Source organism: Lactuca serriola, chromosome 6 (genome assembly GCF_051521515.1).
Source record: "Lactuca serriola cultivar US96UC23 chromosome 6, Lser_US96UC23_V15, whole genome shotgun sequence".
Classification (NCBI taxonomy): Eukaryota; Viridiplantae; Streptophyta; class Magnoliopsida; order Asterales; family Asteraceae; genus Lactuca; species Lactuca serriola.
The window spans coordinates 183,346,891-183,363,508 of NC_136413.1; the positions used below are offsets into that span (position 1 = coordinate 183,346,891).

The 16,618-nt window shown below is 29.8% G+C and overlaps 1 protein-coding gene across 1 annotated transcript; it reads left to right on the plus strand.

The window, feature by feature from the left end:
* Positions 1-14,065: 14,065 nt before the first annotated feature.
* Positions 14,066-16,279, plus strand: LOC145057514 (uncharacterized). The gene is made up of 8 exons (XM_079005379.1): positions 14,066-14,221; positions 14,479-14,567; positions 15,120-15,183; positions 15,374-15,451; positions 15,524-15,600; positions 15,685-15,751; positions 15,887-15,994; positions 16,087-16,279. Exons 1-8 carry the CDS (start codon positions 14,150-14,152, stop codon positions 16,114-16,116), a joined length of 585 nt encoding a protein of 194 aa, XP_078861505.1. The 5' UTR covers positions 14,066-14,149; the 3' UTR covers positions 16,117-16,279.
* Positions 16,280-16,618: the final 339 nt, after the last annotated feature.

A 16,618-nucleotide genomic window follows, 5' to 3' on the forward strand; every position in this document is an offset into this window, starting at 1 on the left:
CTTTGGTTACCAATAAAGAATGTTTTAGGATCAATATAATAAAATGCAAAATATAACTTTGGTTACCTATAAAGAAGATGGGCAAACTAACCAGTTAACTGATTTGGGCCTTGGCATGGCCCGAATCTCATTATTGGAATGACCCATATCCGTCCCTATGACCGGCTTTTGTAATTAATTGGTCTTATAAAACCGAACTATTCTTTTTAATGACCGGGTTTTCTTTAAGCGACTCATCGGTTTAATATAGGTATTTAAAAAATATGAGAACTCTTTTTTAAAAAAGAAAATGAACCAGTTTTTAAACCGAAAATGGAAACTAGTTTATTTTTTTACAAAATTTCACTTTAAAAAAAATCAAAACGATTGTAATTAAAACCGGTCATTTCAAAAAGCCTCAGCTTGGAACAACCGCATACATATGTTGTACGCTTTTGAAATCCAATTAGACAAAGAGATTGCTCTAAAACGTTGTTAGAAAGGTCATGTTAAAACTTTTGGGGTATACCCACCTCACCAAAATGTGGTGGTGACTGTGGGCGGCATGAACACCGTCCTTAGCTGGCTTCTCTCTCTCTCTCTCTCTCTCTCTCTCTCATAATAAGTGGTGATGTATAGTAGTGTAGTAGTCTGTATCCTTGAAAAATTTTGAGGAAAAAATCGTTTTTTTACCTATTTTTTTGAAAATTGGTTTTAAACCTATCATTACCAATTACATGGATTGTACTGTTTACCTCTAAAATCGAACTGAATTTACCAAAAGTATTTTTTTACTATTCAAAATAAAACCGACTAAAACCAGATAAAGCTAAATCGATGAATTTATACTTTTAAATCCTATAAATGAACGGAACTTTCAATTGGGAAGTGTGTTTATTTACTAAATTAATGAATATGAACGCAAATTCTCATACGTTTAGTTAAATGAACGAACATAACAATGATATTGTTTGTTCTTTTATACTCATGAACAATCGTTTATATTGTTCATTTACGTTCATTTATATTCATTGATGAGGATAACTAAGCTGACACGCCGGAGTTGGTTGCTGGCACAACAGGGTGGTGCCTTATCGCACCGCAGGCGGACGTGCGGTAGCGTTCGTGGTGGTGCTTCAGGATTCCAATGTACTGCATCCAAGATCAAAACGAGCTTGTCGGCGGACCACTGTCGTCCCATTCTTGAGTGAGCTGGAGCGCAACCATCTTATCCACTGAACTAGCTAGAAGTTATCGCTTCAAGTCGAAGCACTAAAAGAAAAGGACCGGGAAAGGCGGCGGCATAGGAACCACGGGACCGCTACTAGTCAAGGGAAAACGGAAGTGCACTACTGCGCACCAGCTGAAAAAGCCCTTCCCCTTTTTAATAAAAAGAAGGTAAGCTTCATAGCTCCAATCTAGTAAAGGGACTTTGATGGATGCCCTTTGTATAGGTTGGGTTGCTGGATACGGGATCCTTGTAGTAGGTTGGATGTCCTAATCAAATGCCTAGTGGAATAATCAAAGTCGATGATCGTAAGCTATGTCCTCCATCACGATCTCGAATGAAACTATCCATGGAATCGTGTGTCGTGTGAAACATAGGTCATCGCCATTCTTAACCGAGACTCAGGTTAAGCTTCGTCTCGGAACTAGAGCGGATAGATGGCAAGTTTTAGTTTATTTATGTTCATATATGCTCAACCGTTTTTATTACATTATTATATTTTATGTTCGTTTGTGTTTATATTTGTTCAATTGTGGTTGTTTATCTTCATTCGTTTATGTTTGTTTCACATGTTCACGAACATAAACAATATAATTTGTTAAACGTATGAAGATGAACAAGAAATCTCATTCGTTAACAACTCTAATATTTTTATTGGAAGAATTAGTGTCGTTAAAAGAATACAAAACTAGGTGTAAGACCCATATCTTACATGGGTTAATTAAAAAAATTAAATACAAATGTCTAAATATTTAAGAACTTTGGATTTATAAGAAAATAAGAAAAATAATGAATTATTAAAATTTATTTTTTTAATTTTTTAAATTTAAATAAATAAACAAAATAAAGTAATGAGACTTAATTTGGGAATTTTAAAATAAAAATGTAAGTTCATTAATGAAATTGATATTTATTTATTACTACATTTATTGTAATTATTACATTAAAATATTATCTGGAATTTATTAAAATAGAAAAACCCATAAAATGATATGTGGAAAAAAAATTAATCCAAAATAATCACAAAATGACATTTGGAAAATTGAATTAGAATGAGACATGTGGTAAAAAAACTTTTATTATTAGAGTAGATGTGTTTCGGTTGAAAAGTCTCTTTCTTCCACCCATTTAAGATTTTGACTAAAAACAAACTGAATGTCGAATCAACCCGTGTAACAAAAGTTTATCTATATTTGTTTATGTAATGAATTAACGAATAACAACATTTTTTATTCATATAGTTAAATTAGCAAACATGAATAATGAATAATGTTCATATTTATTTCGTTTATGTTTATATATATATATATATATATATATATATATATATATATATATATATATATATATATATATATATATATATATATATATATATATCTTTACTATCTTATAAAAAAAATCTAATTATTTCTAAAAATAGATTGATTATAATAATAATATTTTTTTAAGACGTCCAAATGATGAAGCTGATAGTACAAGTAACCATTAATAAAATAATATTAAATTTTAACCACGTTTTGAATTCAAATATTTCTTATCAAATCTCCTTATATTTCTCAGCAATTTGATATGGTTCCTCAAATCCTGGATTCATTCAAATTTTGAACCCTTTTAGATATCCTTAAATTTAGCATGTTGATTCAAATATCTCTCCCATCACATATACTTCTTTGTTCCCTCCCCTGCTATAAAGCCCACCGTCCAGGAACAGAAAATGATTTCATCTCCCGTCTTCCATTATCCCCAACCACCGGTTCTATGACACCGCTTTCTGACATCTTTCCTTTCAAAAACGACTTCACCACAGGAACCCTAAATTACTTTTGGAAGCTCTCCCTCTTCTCATTCTCTATCTTTTTTCTCTCAACTAGCATTTAGAGTTTTGATCGTTTTTACACTGTCGCTTCCAGTCAAACCCAACCATTCCCAAATGTCGGCCTGATCGATACACACTTTGGTCGTTTTCATGGTTATGCCTTCAACCACCCAGCACCATGGTTTCCAACATATTTAGGTATATTTCTAGACTATACATTTATGTACAATCTTTATTGCAATTTTGAAATATTTTAAATAGATACTTAGTTTTTGACCGACTTCGATTTTCTAAACATCAAGATTCAATTTTTTGGAAAGATCTATGTTTGATCTTTTTCATTTTCATGTTTATTGTATCATTTTCCGAATTAAGGATGTTATTACGAAGCTCAATATCTAGAAGAAAAAATGAGCAATGGGTGACATTCATATTAAAAATAAAGGAGATAATCATTGCCAAAAGAAAAGTGTTCACTAAAATAAATATATTTGACGTCTGCGGAAAGAAAGCTAATCATCTATTTAAACTAATCGACGATAGTGAAAAAAAACTAGCCGTCATATCCAAATTTATAGCATAAAAGTCCAAAGTTAGTAATAAAATCATAAAGAAGACAAACTTTAAGTTTTTTTTTACATAATATTGTTTCTAGGGACACAAAAGTATTAGTGAAGCCTAACGAAAATTTAAAAGGTGATGAAGTTTATACATCAAATGTGATGTAAAAAAAAATTGTTGCACGATTAATAATATATAATTAGTCATGTGTTATTACAAATTTTCATATTTTGTGTATTCTTATAATTCTTTATTTTTGTTTGAATGGCTTAAACATTTCATATTTTATGTCGTTTTAACCAGTTTGTTTTTATCGGTTATTTGATGTATCATTTAACAAATAACACCATAATTTAATTATTTTGTCTTCGACATGTACTTTCTTTTGTAACATAACATTTTTATAGAGGAAACATATCATCGAAAGAATTTACACGCCCCGCCGCTTTGCGCGGATACACTGCTAGTATATATATATATATATATATATATATATATATATATATATATATATATATATATATATATATATATATATATTCATTGGTTTTTGTTGACCCATAAACTTATTATTTAATAGGCCGGCCGGTTTGAGAAGGTCAGGGAAAGGTTTATGGATGGGCCCAGCTCTAGTTGTGTAGTTGAGTAACATGTGGCGTGAGTCTTGTAAGTAATAACCGGGCTTTCAATGCTCAATAATAAGATCGAGCCAGGACCAATGGACCATAAGGCTCCTTAGGACTTTTTGGGTCAACTGTGCCCAAGAGTGGTTGGGAAAAGTTTGAAACTCCATTTTTTCAACTTTTTTAGGGTACTTTTGTCACAATTATAGTGTCAACCGTTTACAATATGAACAAAACAATCAATTGGTTAAATTATTAGTATTACTTTCACAATACATGTGTTGTGGTTATATATTTTTTTCTATGATAACATTTTATTTTATTATATAATATCTTATTTGATCTTTTGTTTATGTTTAATAAACAAAAATTTATTATTTATTTGACTAATTAATTGTGTTATTTTATTTTTCAATATTAGATTGTCATATAATAATATTTTTCTTTTTTTTTATTTTTATAATTATATACATAATACTTTTTTCTTGAAAAAAAAGTTGACATATTTATCTTTTTTTTCATTTTATATATATATATATATATATATATATATATATATATATATATATATATATATATAAAAGGTTATAATCAAATGTGAGTCACAAGTATTGTATGAACGTGTGACCAAGTTCTGACTATTAGATTATAAGAATGAATGATTTCTGATCTTAAGGTACAGGGTATTAGCATGTAATTATATTTACTATACAAATATTCTTAATTAATTATAAGTGTAGATATGACATTGTATTAAGAGAGAGAAATGTAAATTATTGCATTTTAGGCAATTAAGTCAAATTAATTAAAAACAGATCAAATAAAACCTAACACATGTCAAAATATAGTATGGCGATGAGATTCATATGTTTCTTCGAAAAATAATCATACATTTTTACAAGAATAATATTCTATAAGAATGAAAGAATTAGACAATAATTACAATTATATGGCTAGCAATTTCTTTTATTCCTCAAAGTATAATTAATTCTTAAAGAAATTTTTGGTTTCGTTAACTTTTTTTTATTCCCAATATCATGTAATCTGAAAGTATGTCAAGTATTCTAAAAGAATTAAGGGAAAAGAAAAGCCAAAGGTTCAAGTTTTATTTCCATTATCATGTATTATGAAAGAATTTTTGTTCATAGAATTGATAGTTGTTTCATAAAAGATGTTGAATCCTCCTTAATAAATGAAGGTTTTTTTGTCACATGTCCTCTTCTCCTTCATTTGGACACATGTCATTTTCTAGATTTTTTGAATTTTTTATTTTCCACTTGTCATTTTATTATAATTTTCATTTTATTAAATTAAAATTTCACATTTAATATGTAAGGTAATATATATGTAAGGTATTTATTAGAAATGATTTATATATGTAATGTATTCAATGTATTAAAGTCTCATTAATTTAATAATTTAAATTTTTTCTTATTTTTCTTATAAATTCAAACTTCTCAAATTGTTAAAATTTCATATTTAATTTTTTTTAAATAAACCCATATAATACATGGGTCTCACTTGATAATATAAATACCATATTTAATATAGTTCTTAACGAATGTGCAGTCAATTACTCCTGTATTCTTCCAAGTAACACGATTTCTAAAAAAAATAGCTTTAAATATCATATTTATTACAATTCTTAAAGAATATCATTCTCATAATAGAACTCACTGGTAACATGAATTGGAATTCGCTTTCAATAAAAAAAATTGCAAAATATTTTCAGAATTGACTTGTTTACATATATTCTTTTAGAATTGGCTTTGATTCAGACTTCCCTTCTTTAAAGTAACATAAATTCTCGAAGAAATTTGCTGTTTTTTGAAGGTAAATCTTGAAATTCAAAAAAATATTAATGTTATTGTACATTCTATGATTGGTGATTTGGCGGTGGGGATGATGCTAGTATAGAAGATGGAATCATGGAGAAAAAGAATAATCAACAAATAATACTACTAATCCCAAACCTCATGACAAGTGATGGTGATCCATAAATTCTTTTATTGTGCCATCTGCTTGACGTTTGTTCCTCTTTTATCTCGATTAACATGTGGGTAAAAATAAAGAACAAGGTTCGGCTCTCCTTCTCTCGATCAACAACATATTGTCGAAGATAAACAACACAATGGTTTAACGAAGAGTTATGATGGTGAAATAGTGGCTTCATGATGTCAACAAGATAGTGGAGATTCTGTTATTGATGAAGATGGTGAGGTTTGTAGATGACAATGATAAGAGTTAAAGTCGTGTTGGTGATTTGAATTGCTCAAATAATGGGATTCAAATGGATGATAATTATTTAGTTTTCCTAGATTATAGGTTTTTAAATTTGGTTATTTAATTAATCAATCGATGAATTTTATTATAATACATCTACCAAATGATTGGACCACATTTAGTCATACATTCACACAATAATTAAAGTTTATATATGAACATAACTCTCTCTCTCTCTCTCTCTATATATATATATATATATATATATACAGGAAAATTCAATAGAGAACCATAATTACTGGTTCTCGAAGGAACCAAATTTTTTTTCAAGTTCTAAAGCTTATTCTTTATCGAAAAAAAACTAAAAATATCTAAATTCATAACATAACATTGTGAATGTTAAATATATTTTTTGGATTCACTGTGTGAATTTAGATTCACATTGTGAATTTTCAAATATTCACATTGTGAATTTCACGATTTTTTTTTTCGAAATTGAAATTATTGGAAAAGGATAAAAAAGTTATGAAATTCTACATTTTTAGTTCTTTTTTTTTTTTGATAAAAAATAAGTTCTAAAAGTTTAAAAAAAAAAAAAAAAAATTGGTTCCTTGGTTAATTATGGTTATCTAATTGAACCTCACTCTCTCTCTCTCTCTCTCTATATATATATATATATATATATATATATATATATATATATATATATATATATATATATATATATATAGACCTGACAAAACATGACACGACACGAAAACCCGACATGAAATTAGCGGGTTAGGGTCAAAGATTTCGACACGTTTGTGTAAACGGGTTGACACGAAACGACACGATAATTAAACAGGTAGGGTTAGGATCAAGACTTTCAACTCGAAGATGACTCGAATATGACCCGTTTAATTATATATATTATTTATTATAAATTTCATATTTTTGTAAATATATTATATGTTATAGACTTGTAGTCGGCCAAACTCAATAATTAAAAGTAATATTCAAAGTTTCAAAGTTATTTAATTTTAGTCATCCTCAGCACGTATCCCTTTTGCTCCTGAACTTTAACTTTTTTCATTTTTCCTTCTAAACTTAATATAAATTTTGTCATTCCATCACATAATTCCAGTGTTTCACGTTTTCTTTTTTTCCTCCATAACTCTTACTTTCCAACCTTTAAAATATTTCAACCCGACATGACACAACATATTTACAAGGTCTAAACCTTAACCCGAAACCCGACATGATACCGACACGAAAATAAACGGGTTGGCACGGCACGACACGATAATTAAACAGGTCGGGTTAGGGTCAATCCCTTTCAACCCGTTTAATGTTTTGACACGACACGACACGTTTGCAAGGTATATATATATATATATATATATATATATATATATATATATATATATATATATATGTATGGGAAAAGTGAATATACCCTTTAGGGTATATAAGTTTAGGTACCCAAATTCACCATACTACGTCGTTTTGTAACATATATATACATTGTAATTGTCCAATATTCTTATAATTCAACTTCTAACATGATTTACTTCCAAGATTTTTATAAATTTCACATTTATCTTCCTTTTATATAATTTTCATTTTCAACTATAATATATAGTCTAGTAGGTGTTTGGCAAAAAGATGTGATGTAAGAGAAAGATAATAGTGAAAATTTGAAAATCTTGAAAATAAATCAAGTTAGAGATTGAAGTTTAAAAAAAAATATAATAAATATATCAAACAAAACAACGTATTGTGGTGGATTTGGTACCTAAGCTTATATATATATATATATATATATATATATATATATATATATATATATATATATATATATATATATATATATATATATATATATATTTGAAAGTATAAAATTACACAAAAGACATGGATAGAACACCTCCCACATGATGGACAATTAGGTGCATGAGAGTGCGATTTACCCATTTAATGAAGATGAGTATAAATTAGTTACTATTAAAACAAAGTTTTGAAATGGTCAATGAGACAAAGCTTATGATAATAGGTTTTTAATTAAAAATAATTATAAAATAAAACAAAAACTTATATAAAATCAAAAGAGAAATGGTATTGAAAATGGTAAACCATTTCATTTGAATCATATATTTTAACCTGTGTAGTCAATAGTCTATATGTCAATCATAAAATATTATCAATATTTTGTATATATAAAAAATAAAACACTATTTTCTATGGGGAATTTTGCATGTCAATCATTATATTTTTATAATAGTATGGAATGCAATATTTTGTATATATCAAAATTTAAACACTATTTTCCATGTGGAATTTTCAATTTTGCATGTCAATCATTATACTTTTATTATTGTTGCAAAATGTTATAGAAAAGATCAATGATTGTCATTTGTCGATGCTCTAAATTATATTTAACTTTTATTTATAAATAATAATAATAATAATAATAATAAATAAATAAAATAAAATAAAACTCTATTTTTTCATATGTTTTTGCTCTATATATAAAATCGGATATTAGCATAATTTTATATACAATCCTTAGGTTTTTATTTATGATCTCTTTTATTTTATATTTTTAGTATGCCGATGATATATCCCTATATATATATATATATATATATATATATATATATATATATATATATATATATATATAGGTTCAAGTATTCTAACTAATTATTGTGCAGATATCGTATGTTATGAAAATTACTAAAAGAATAAGTTGTTTAGCAATGTAAATACGTTCAACTTTACAAAAATATCGTCATTTTTATGCATTCTCGCTAATTATTATTTATTTTTGTTCTTACACATCGTTTTTCACTCATTTTCATTCTGACAGAATACGACCCAATAAACATTCTAACAAAAATGAGAATAATAATAATAAATGTATAATAATCTTATAGACGATTTAATTAGTGACAATGTGTGTTGATGACAATAGTTATGTAAGATTGAACGTATTTATATTATCAAACAACATATTTTCTTTATCATTCTCATAACATACAATATCCGCACAATAATTAGTTAGAATAGAATAACATAAGTATATATATATATATATATATATATATATATATATATATATATATATCTCGAAAGCTTATCTAAATTATAAACAGTGTATATATTTTTTAATCAACTTTGTATCGTGCAAGAATTTTATTTGCTATTGAATTTGTTGTTTATTTTAATTTCAATGTACGGGAAATCTTGTTTTATTATTACGTATTTAGAATGCAATAATTTGTATATACTTATTATAATTTTAAATCAATAAATAATAAACCACTAAATAGTTAGGGGAAAAATTAGGTTGGGTTGGTGTTACTAATAAAGCATAAAAGTGTTAAGAACTGGGTTAGAGATAAATATTGGGCCCTAAATATTGTGTATCTAGATTATAAACAATATTATATTTAATGAAAAATTAGGTGGAGTTGGGTTGGATGGTATGTTTGACAACGATTTTTTGAAACTTAAGCTTTAATTTTTATAATAATTAAACTCAAAAAAATATAAAAAAATAATAATAATGTTTTGTAAGTATGATTTTAAAAGTTTTTTTTTTTTTTTAATTTAAAGCTCATAATTTAAAAGGTAGTTGAACTAGTTTTTGAGGGCTTTTAAACTTTAGTTTTATATTTTATGTTATTTTATATATTTAAAAGGTTTACTTGCTTTTGTCAAACATTTCTATATTAAAAGAAAGCTACAGCTTCTAACTTTTTTTTGAACGTAAGATGCATTAAAAAAGGCTAACAAGAAGCTAGACAAAACAAAGTACGAACATTAAAAGTTACACGCTTTAAAAGGAAAAATACATCAATTGAACCAACTAATAAAATTAAAATGTGATCTATGTTTCATCCAATTAAACGCTATCAAATGGAAATCATTTGCCGCCTTCATTAGAGAACATCTCAACTTATTAAAAATCAAAGAGTTTTGCGTCTTCCAAATCACCAAAACCAAAGAGTAAAATAAGGCTAAACTGAGCTTCTTCTTGTTCTTTTCAGAAGTAGTAGTATTAAAAGCAACGAGTAACTCTAACCTATTATAGGGAATCGAATGCAAGATACCACTCCAAACTAAAAACCAATTCCAAATGTGAATAGAGAAGTCACATTTGAAAAACAGATGGTCAACGCTCTATTCTTCCTTGTTGCACAGTTGACAAACAGTAGAGGCCAAACTCGCTCTTTTATTCACCAAATTACAAGCCACAAGAACTCTATTCAAGATCAATCTCCAAACAAAACAATTAGTTTTGATTGGAACCCAATTCACCCACGTAAAATTACAAAAAATGTATCATTTATGTTCTTTTTAAGGTTACTTACTTATGCTCACTGCTTGGCCGCAACACGGGGCCAAACTTGGAAATGGATGAAAATATGACAAGTTTCCACTACACCAATAACATAACATGAGAGTTGTTGATGAAGTTGGTGCTTAAAGAAAATAAATTTTATTCAAAATATGTTTCAACATTGTTTTCATCAAATACGTCAGTGATGCTTTAAAATGTGATGCTATACAAAAGTTTGGTATAATACCTTATGATTTAAACTATTTTTGGCAAATTTACCAAAAGAGCTATATGTGTTGGTAACTCTTTTATTTTAGTAACGGTGCATTGGGTCGACGTGATTAAGGCAAAATAAATTTGTGTATCTACACATTTTGCACATTTTTCTGGTACACATATAAGTCCATCTACACTTTAAGGCAATTAAAGACTTAGGTCCTCTTTCCTATTTTTTGGGAAATGAAGTAGTGTGCAAACAAAAGGATCTGGTTCTATCCCAAAAGAAATACATTATGGAATTGCTTCAACGGACAAATCTCTCTAACTCCAAACCAGTATTGTCTCCCATCACTACCACTGCTGATTTGAAACTTGATGACAATGCCTTATTTGACGATCCGGCCCGTTATCAACAAGTTGTTAGTGTCTTACAATATGTCACTCTATCTCATCTAGATATTACTTTTGCAGTCAACAAAGTCTGCCAGATTATGCATTCCCCAACAGAAAATCATTGGTCTGCTATCAAACGCATACTCAGATATCTTCAGGGCACTTCTGATTATGGTCTTCTTCTTCAACATAAATCTGATGTTATTCTTCATGCTTACACTGACACTTATTTGTCATCTTTCAGTGCCTACTCGGACGCATACTGGGCTGGTTGTCCTGATGACTGTCTATCCACCGGGGGATATGCTATCTATCTTGGAAACAATCTTATTTCTTGGTTTGCCAGAAAACAACGAACTGTATCTAGGTCATCTACAAAATCTGAATACAAAGCTTTAGCCAATACTGTTGTTGAAATCACCTGGCCTGAATCGCTTCTTTGGGAACTTAAGGTTTCTATGGCATCTGTCCCAGTTTTATGGTGTGACAATTTGGGTGCTACTTACTTATCAACTAATCTCGTCCCTTGTACGATGGGCGTACGTTTGATACGCTTAGCGTACGAGATCATTTGGTCGAGGGGTTTAACCACATATGGTGGGGGTACCTGGTGTATGCGGGGTATACTGTTGCCTTAGGGTTTGAACCCTATTTAAACATCATTATGGCCTTTGGACACCTACCCTCATCAGCCTCCATTGTTCATTTCGTCCCAATGAAACCCTAATTAATCCTTTAAGTGTTCTTGAGCTTTTAAAGTAACCGTGGGGCATTTTTGTGTGTATTCAAGAAGAAGGAACTAGGAGACCAAGCATTTGTTGAAGTTGAGCTTTTAGATCCAAAGTCTTCATCAAATTTGTGAGCTAGAGAAGGTATAAAGTTCTTACATTGATGATTCGTTTTGATAATTTGATATTAGGGCTTGTTTTGAGCTTTATTTGGTCCCATGGGTTCTCTTTGTAAATTTGAGCAACTCCAAGAGTTAGATATGTTAGATCTCAGCCTCTCTGTTGTTCATGATGCATAAAATGTCATCTTGATGGTTGTTATGGGTCTACGCATGAGTTTGAGGTCTTATTATGAGTATTGTTGGACAAAAATGGATGTTGGGTTCCATTAAGACATGCTAAGGATTAAAGTTGCAAACTTTATGTATTAGAACCCTGAAATGGAAGACATATGAGAGTTGGACCTTATGGCTGAATGGATTAAGCACCAAACGGCTTAAGGTGGCAAGCAGCCCAATACGTTGGGCGTACCAAGTGGTACACTGCACGTACTGGCGGTCATGTACGCCGAGTGTACGCCTTGCAATGGATCTTTGTGGGATTTTGATCTTTGGTTGCGCTTTGGACTTTTGGGTCTTAGTTAGGTTTGGGGCCTTGGACTGTTTAAAGCACGATTGGGCCTTAGGATTTTGTTAGCGGGCCTTAAGTTGTATGAGTTGGGCCTTTTGGGCCTTGGGGTCATTATTGTGTTATTGGGCCAAGTTTAGGTAGGCCCATTATAGGAAGGGTAAAATGGTCTTTTACCCTAGGAGTTTGGGTTTGGGATTTAGACCCACGATTATGGTTTATAACCTAATTTTGATTAGGGTTATTTGGTTGTGTTTAGAGTGAGATCTTCCTGTTCTGTAGCTGAACATCTAGTTATTTATCAGCAGACTGGGGTGAGTTTTCTCACTGTATCAATGGGTCGAAGACACCAAGCTTGGCCCATTATTTGTGATATAAGATGCTAGCTATCTTTGTGATATGTGTATGAAAGACTAGGATTTTTCCCCTGGTACCTATATGAAAGATCAGGATGTGGCCCCTGACATCTGTATGAAAGATCAGGGTCTGGCCCCCGGGATTTCGCCCTCGGCAGGCAATACTCGTAAGACTATGATTTGGCACACAACACTAACTTATTTATGTATGGTATGTAGTACTTTGGGGAAACTCACTAAGCTTGTGCTTACAGTTTATATTTATGGTTTCATGTACTTTCAGTACCAAGGGGAAGGGTCGGGCGTGATAGCACATCATTCTCCCTTCACTATTTTCGCACTATTTGATATTGTTACTCTGATAATCTTAACATTGTTTCTATGTAATGGTTTTAGAACAATTTGATAATTGTAACGTTTGTTTTTAAATGAAAAATTGTATCATGGTTTTTGGGTCGTTACACAAACAAAACAGAGTTGACAATCACAATTCACAACACTAAGAACGAAAGGTTCGTAGAAGAAAATGGTAGAAGTTCCTCACCGATGAAGACGATTGCGGTGATTTTTTTTCCCGAAGAGAAAATGGTTTAGGGTTAGAGAATTCATTGTGGGTGTCAGAGACAGTAAGTAGGCAGAGATTGGCAGTAAGTGGAAACGATCTATTGGACGTAATGACGATCACCGCCAAGTAAGGGTTAGAGGAAGATAGGGATTAAAATTGCCAACCTTTACAAAAAACTATGGTAAAATTCTAAACATCATAAAATATATTGTTCCTAAACAACACCCATATTAATATGTATATAATGTAATGGTTCGATTAATAGGAGTATAAGACACATTTTATAAAATGCAAAAGAAAAGGTTTTTGTGGAGATTAGTAATGGATATTTGCAATTAACTCAAAGAAAACATGAGTAAATAGTAAATACTAAAAAATGGCAACGCCCAAATTATAAACTTGAAAATACATACTTGTAACAAAATAGCAACCCACGATCAAAACGATTTATAACAGAAAACTACTCGGAAATCGGAGTCGAGTCCGAGAAAGAAGGAGACGATGATCGGAGCTGGGAAGATCAAGCAGTACACAAATGTGCTCGACAAGCCCCTTAGCAAGGGCAAACAAGAGGTTTTAATATTCTCCCCTTTCATTTCTTCTACTTTCTCATCTCCCCAGATCTCAAATCAACCTTTTCTAGGGTTTCTGGATAATTATCGAAAACGATTTAGGACCAAAAAAGGGCACTTCAGGCTACTCTTTTTCTTGATCATGTGTCACAGTTGAAAATGTTGGCTGCAATTATGTTTATAATTGTCGAATTAGAAGATTGTGATTTGGGTATTTTGCCTTTAGGGTTTTGAAGAGATTTCGTGTTCGATTTGCAGGTCAGTTTGGGTGCGTTTGCTTACTTATTTTCAGAACTTGTTCAGTACAATCAAACACAAGTTGACAACATTGGAGAACTAGAAAAAAGGTAAAGTCGATAAATTCCAAGTTCATCATACCATCATCATCATGATTCATAACTTACAATCTGCAATCTAATGTTTTTTGTGAAAAAAAATATCATTTTTTTTTTCCAATTTGTGAGAAGAACCCTTTGTCCTCCTTTCAGTTTCAAAACCAAATGGCATGAAAGGGATAACCAATCTTTATTTTATATGTTTTAGTTGAAATTTATCTTACAACTAGAAATTACTTAGTGGGAGTTTATGATAAAATCTATCTCAATTTCTGCATTCTAATAATATTGTGTTTGACATTGAAAATCAAAATATTGATAGAAGGAAAAAAGAATGAGGGCAAATTTGTAAAAAGTTAGGACTCAATGTCAATGGGAAATGCCTCATTTCCCTAACTTTCTCTATTAAGTCAAAAAGAAACACCTACATACATATAACTAATCACATTAAGTCATGTCCATAAGTAAAAAAAAAAAAAAAAACTGTATTTTAGTATAATATCAAAAATCAATAAAACTTTTCTTATAACATCAACTTTCTTTCAACTAATTTTATGTGATCAGATTGGAGGATGCTGGCTATGCTGTTGGGACACGAGTACTTGAACTACTTTGCAATAGAGAAAAGGTCAGATTGGTCTTTTCTTTTTTTTCTTCTTCCAAATTTCATAAATATTTAACATACTAAATATAATTACACACCTACTATTTAAATAACAATCTACTCTTTTGTAAATAAAGCAATCATTGTAACAAACACTTGATCTGTTTTTTTAGCTTTTTTTTTTTCCCCTTTAATTTTATTTTTAATGATGCAGGGTAATAGAAGGGAGACACGGCTGTTGGGCATTTTGTCTTTTATACATAGTACTGTATGGAAGGTTTTATTTGGAAAGGTTTGTTGCCATTTCTTTTTTTTTTTTTTTTAAAAAAAAACAATTTATGCAAAATTCAACCACCACATTTAGGTAGCTGATTCACTTGAAAAAGGCACTGAACACGAAGATGAATATATGATTAGTGAAAAGGAGCTTCTAGTAAACAGGTAAGTTTCTCTTTTCCTTTTATTAATATCACAATTTTCTTTTCTCATCGATTTTTTTTTTTTTTTTTTTTTAATTATTTATAGATTTATTTCTGTTCCAAAAGACATGGGATCCTTCAATTGTGGTGCTTTTGTTGCAGGGGTAGTAAGGGTAAGATGTTATTTCCTTTTTTTTTTTAATACTTAATACAGAAAGAACGACTTAATAGAGAAAGTTAGTAAATAAGATTTTGCACATTAAGTTCTGACAATTTACAAATTTGCCCTTTTTTTGTTCTGTTTGAAGGGAGTGTTGGATAATGCTGGCTTCCCGGCTGTTGTTACCGCTCATTTTGTTCCTGTGGATGGTCAACAACGCCCTCGGACCACCATTTTAATCAAATTTGCTGAAGAGGTTTTTATTTATTTATTTATATATATGTGAAGTATTATTTTAAAAATTATGTTATTGAAATGTAGTGTGAATTATTTTGCTTTTTGGCACAGGTTCTAAGAAGAGAAGCAAGATTAGGATGATTCTTGTGTTATTCGTATTGTATTATCTTTAAAAAGTATATTTACTACAATTTGTTTTTTTTTTTTTTATTATTATCCTAAAAAGTACTAGTATAATTTTTGTTTGTTTTCCATTGATTGATTTGGAATGAGAAAAAGGATTCAAAGGATATATTTGAGTTTCTTTTGTTGTTTTCAAGTATTTATTGGTGTTTGAATAAGAATTTAAAGCTTATTTATGAAGTAATTGCAAGTTGTTGACATGTTATCAATTACACTAGGGAAGGGGATTAATCATGTTTTAAATTATGATGCATAAAGCAAGATATATGATGTTTTTATCCATCTTGATATATCTTTTTGTATGGATATGTAAATGAAACTAGCAATTGAGCATTAAACATAATGAAAGTATTTTGTTTGTTTGCAATATAGAAATAATATTGATAGTTTGATACACTCATCATAAAATATAGCTCCTTTTCTTGATTGAGATTCATAAGGGAATGGAATAGACCATTAC

What these genes read in the sequence shown, in the direction of transcription:
- LOC145057514 (XM_079005379.1), top strand. Translation starts at nt 14,150, where the DNA reads ATGATCGGAGCTGGGAAGATCAAGCAGTACACAAATGTGCTCGACAAG. An exon ending in TTAGCAAGGGCAAACAAGAG is followed by an intron (nt 14,222 to 14,478) that starts GTTTTAATATTC and finishes TTCGATTTGCAG; the next exon opens with GTCAGTTTGGGTGCGTTTGC. An exon ending in TACTTTGCAATAGAGAAAAG is followed by an intron (nt 15,184 to 15,373) that starts GTCAGATTGGTC and finishes TTAATGATGCAG; the next exon opens with GGTAATAGAAGGGAGACACG.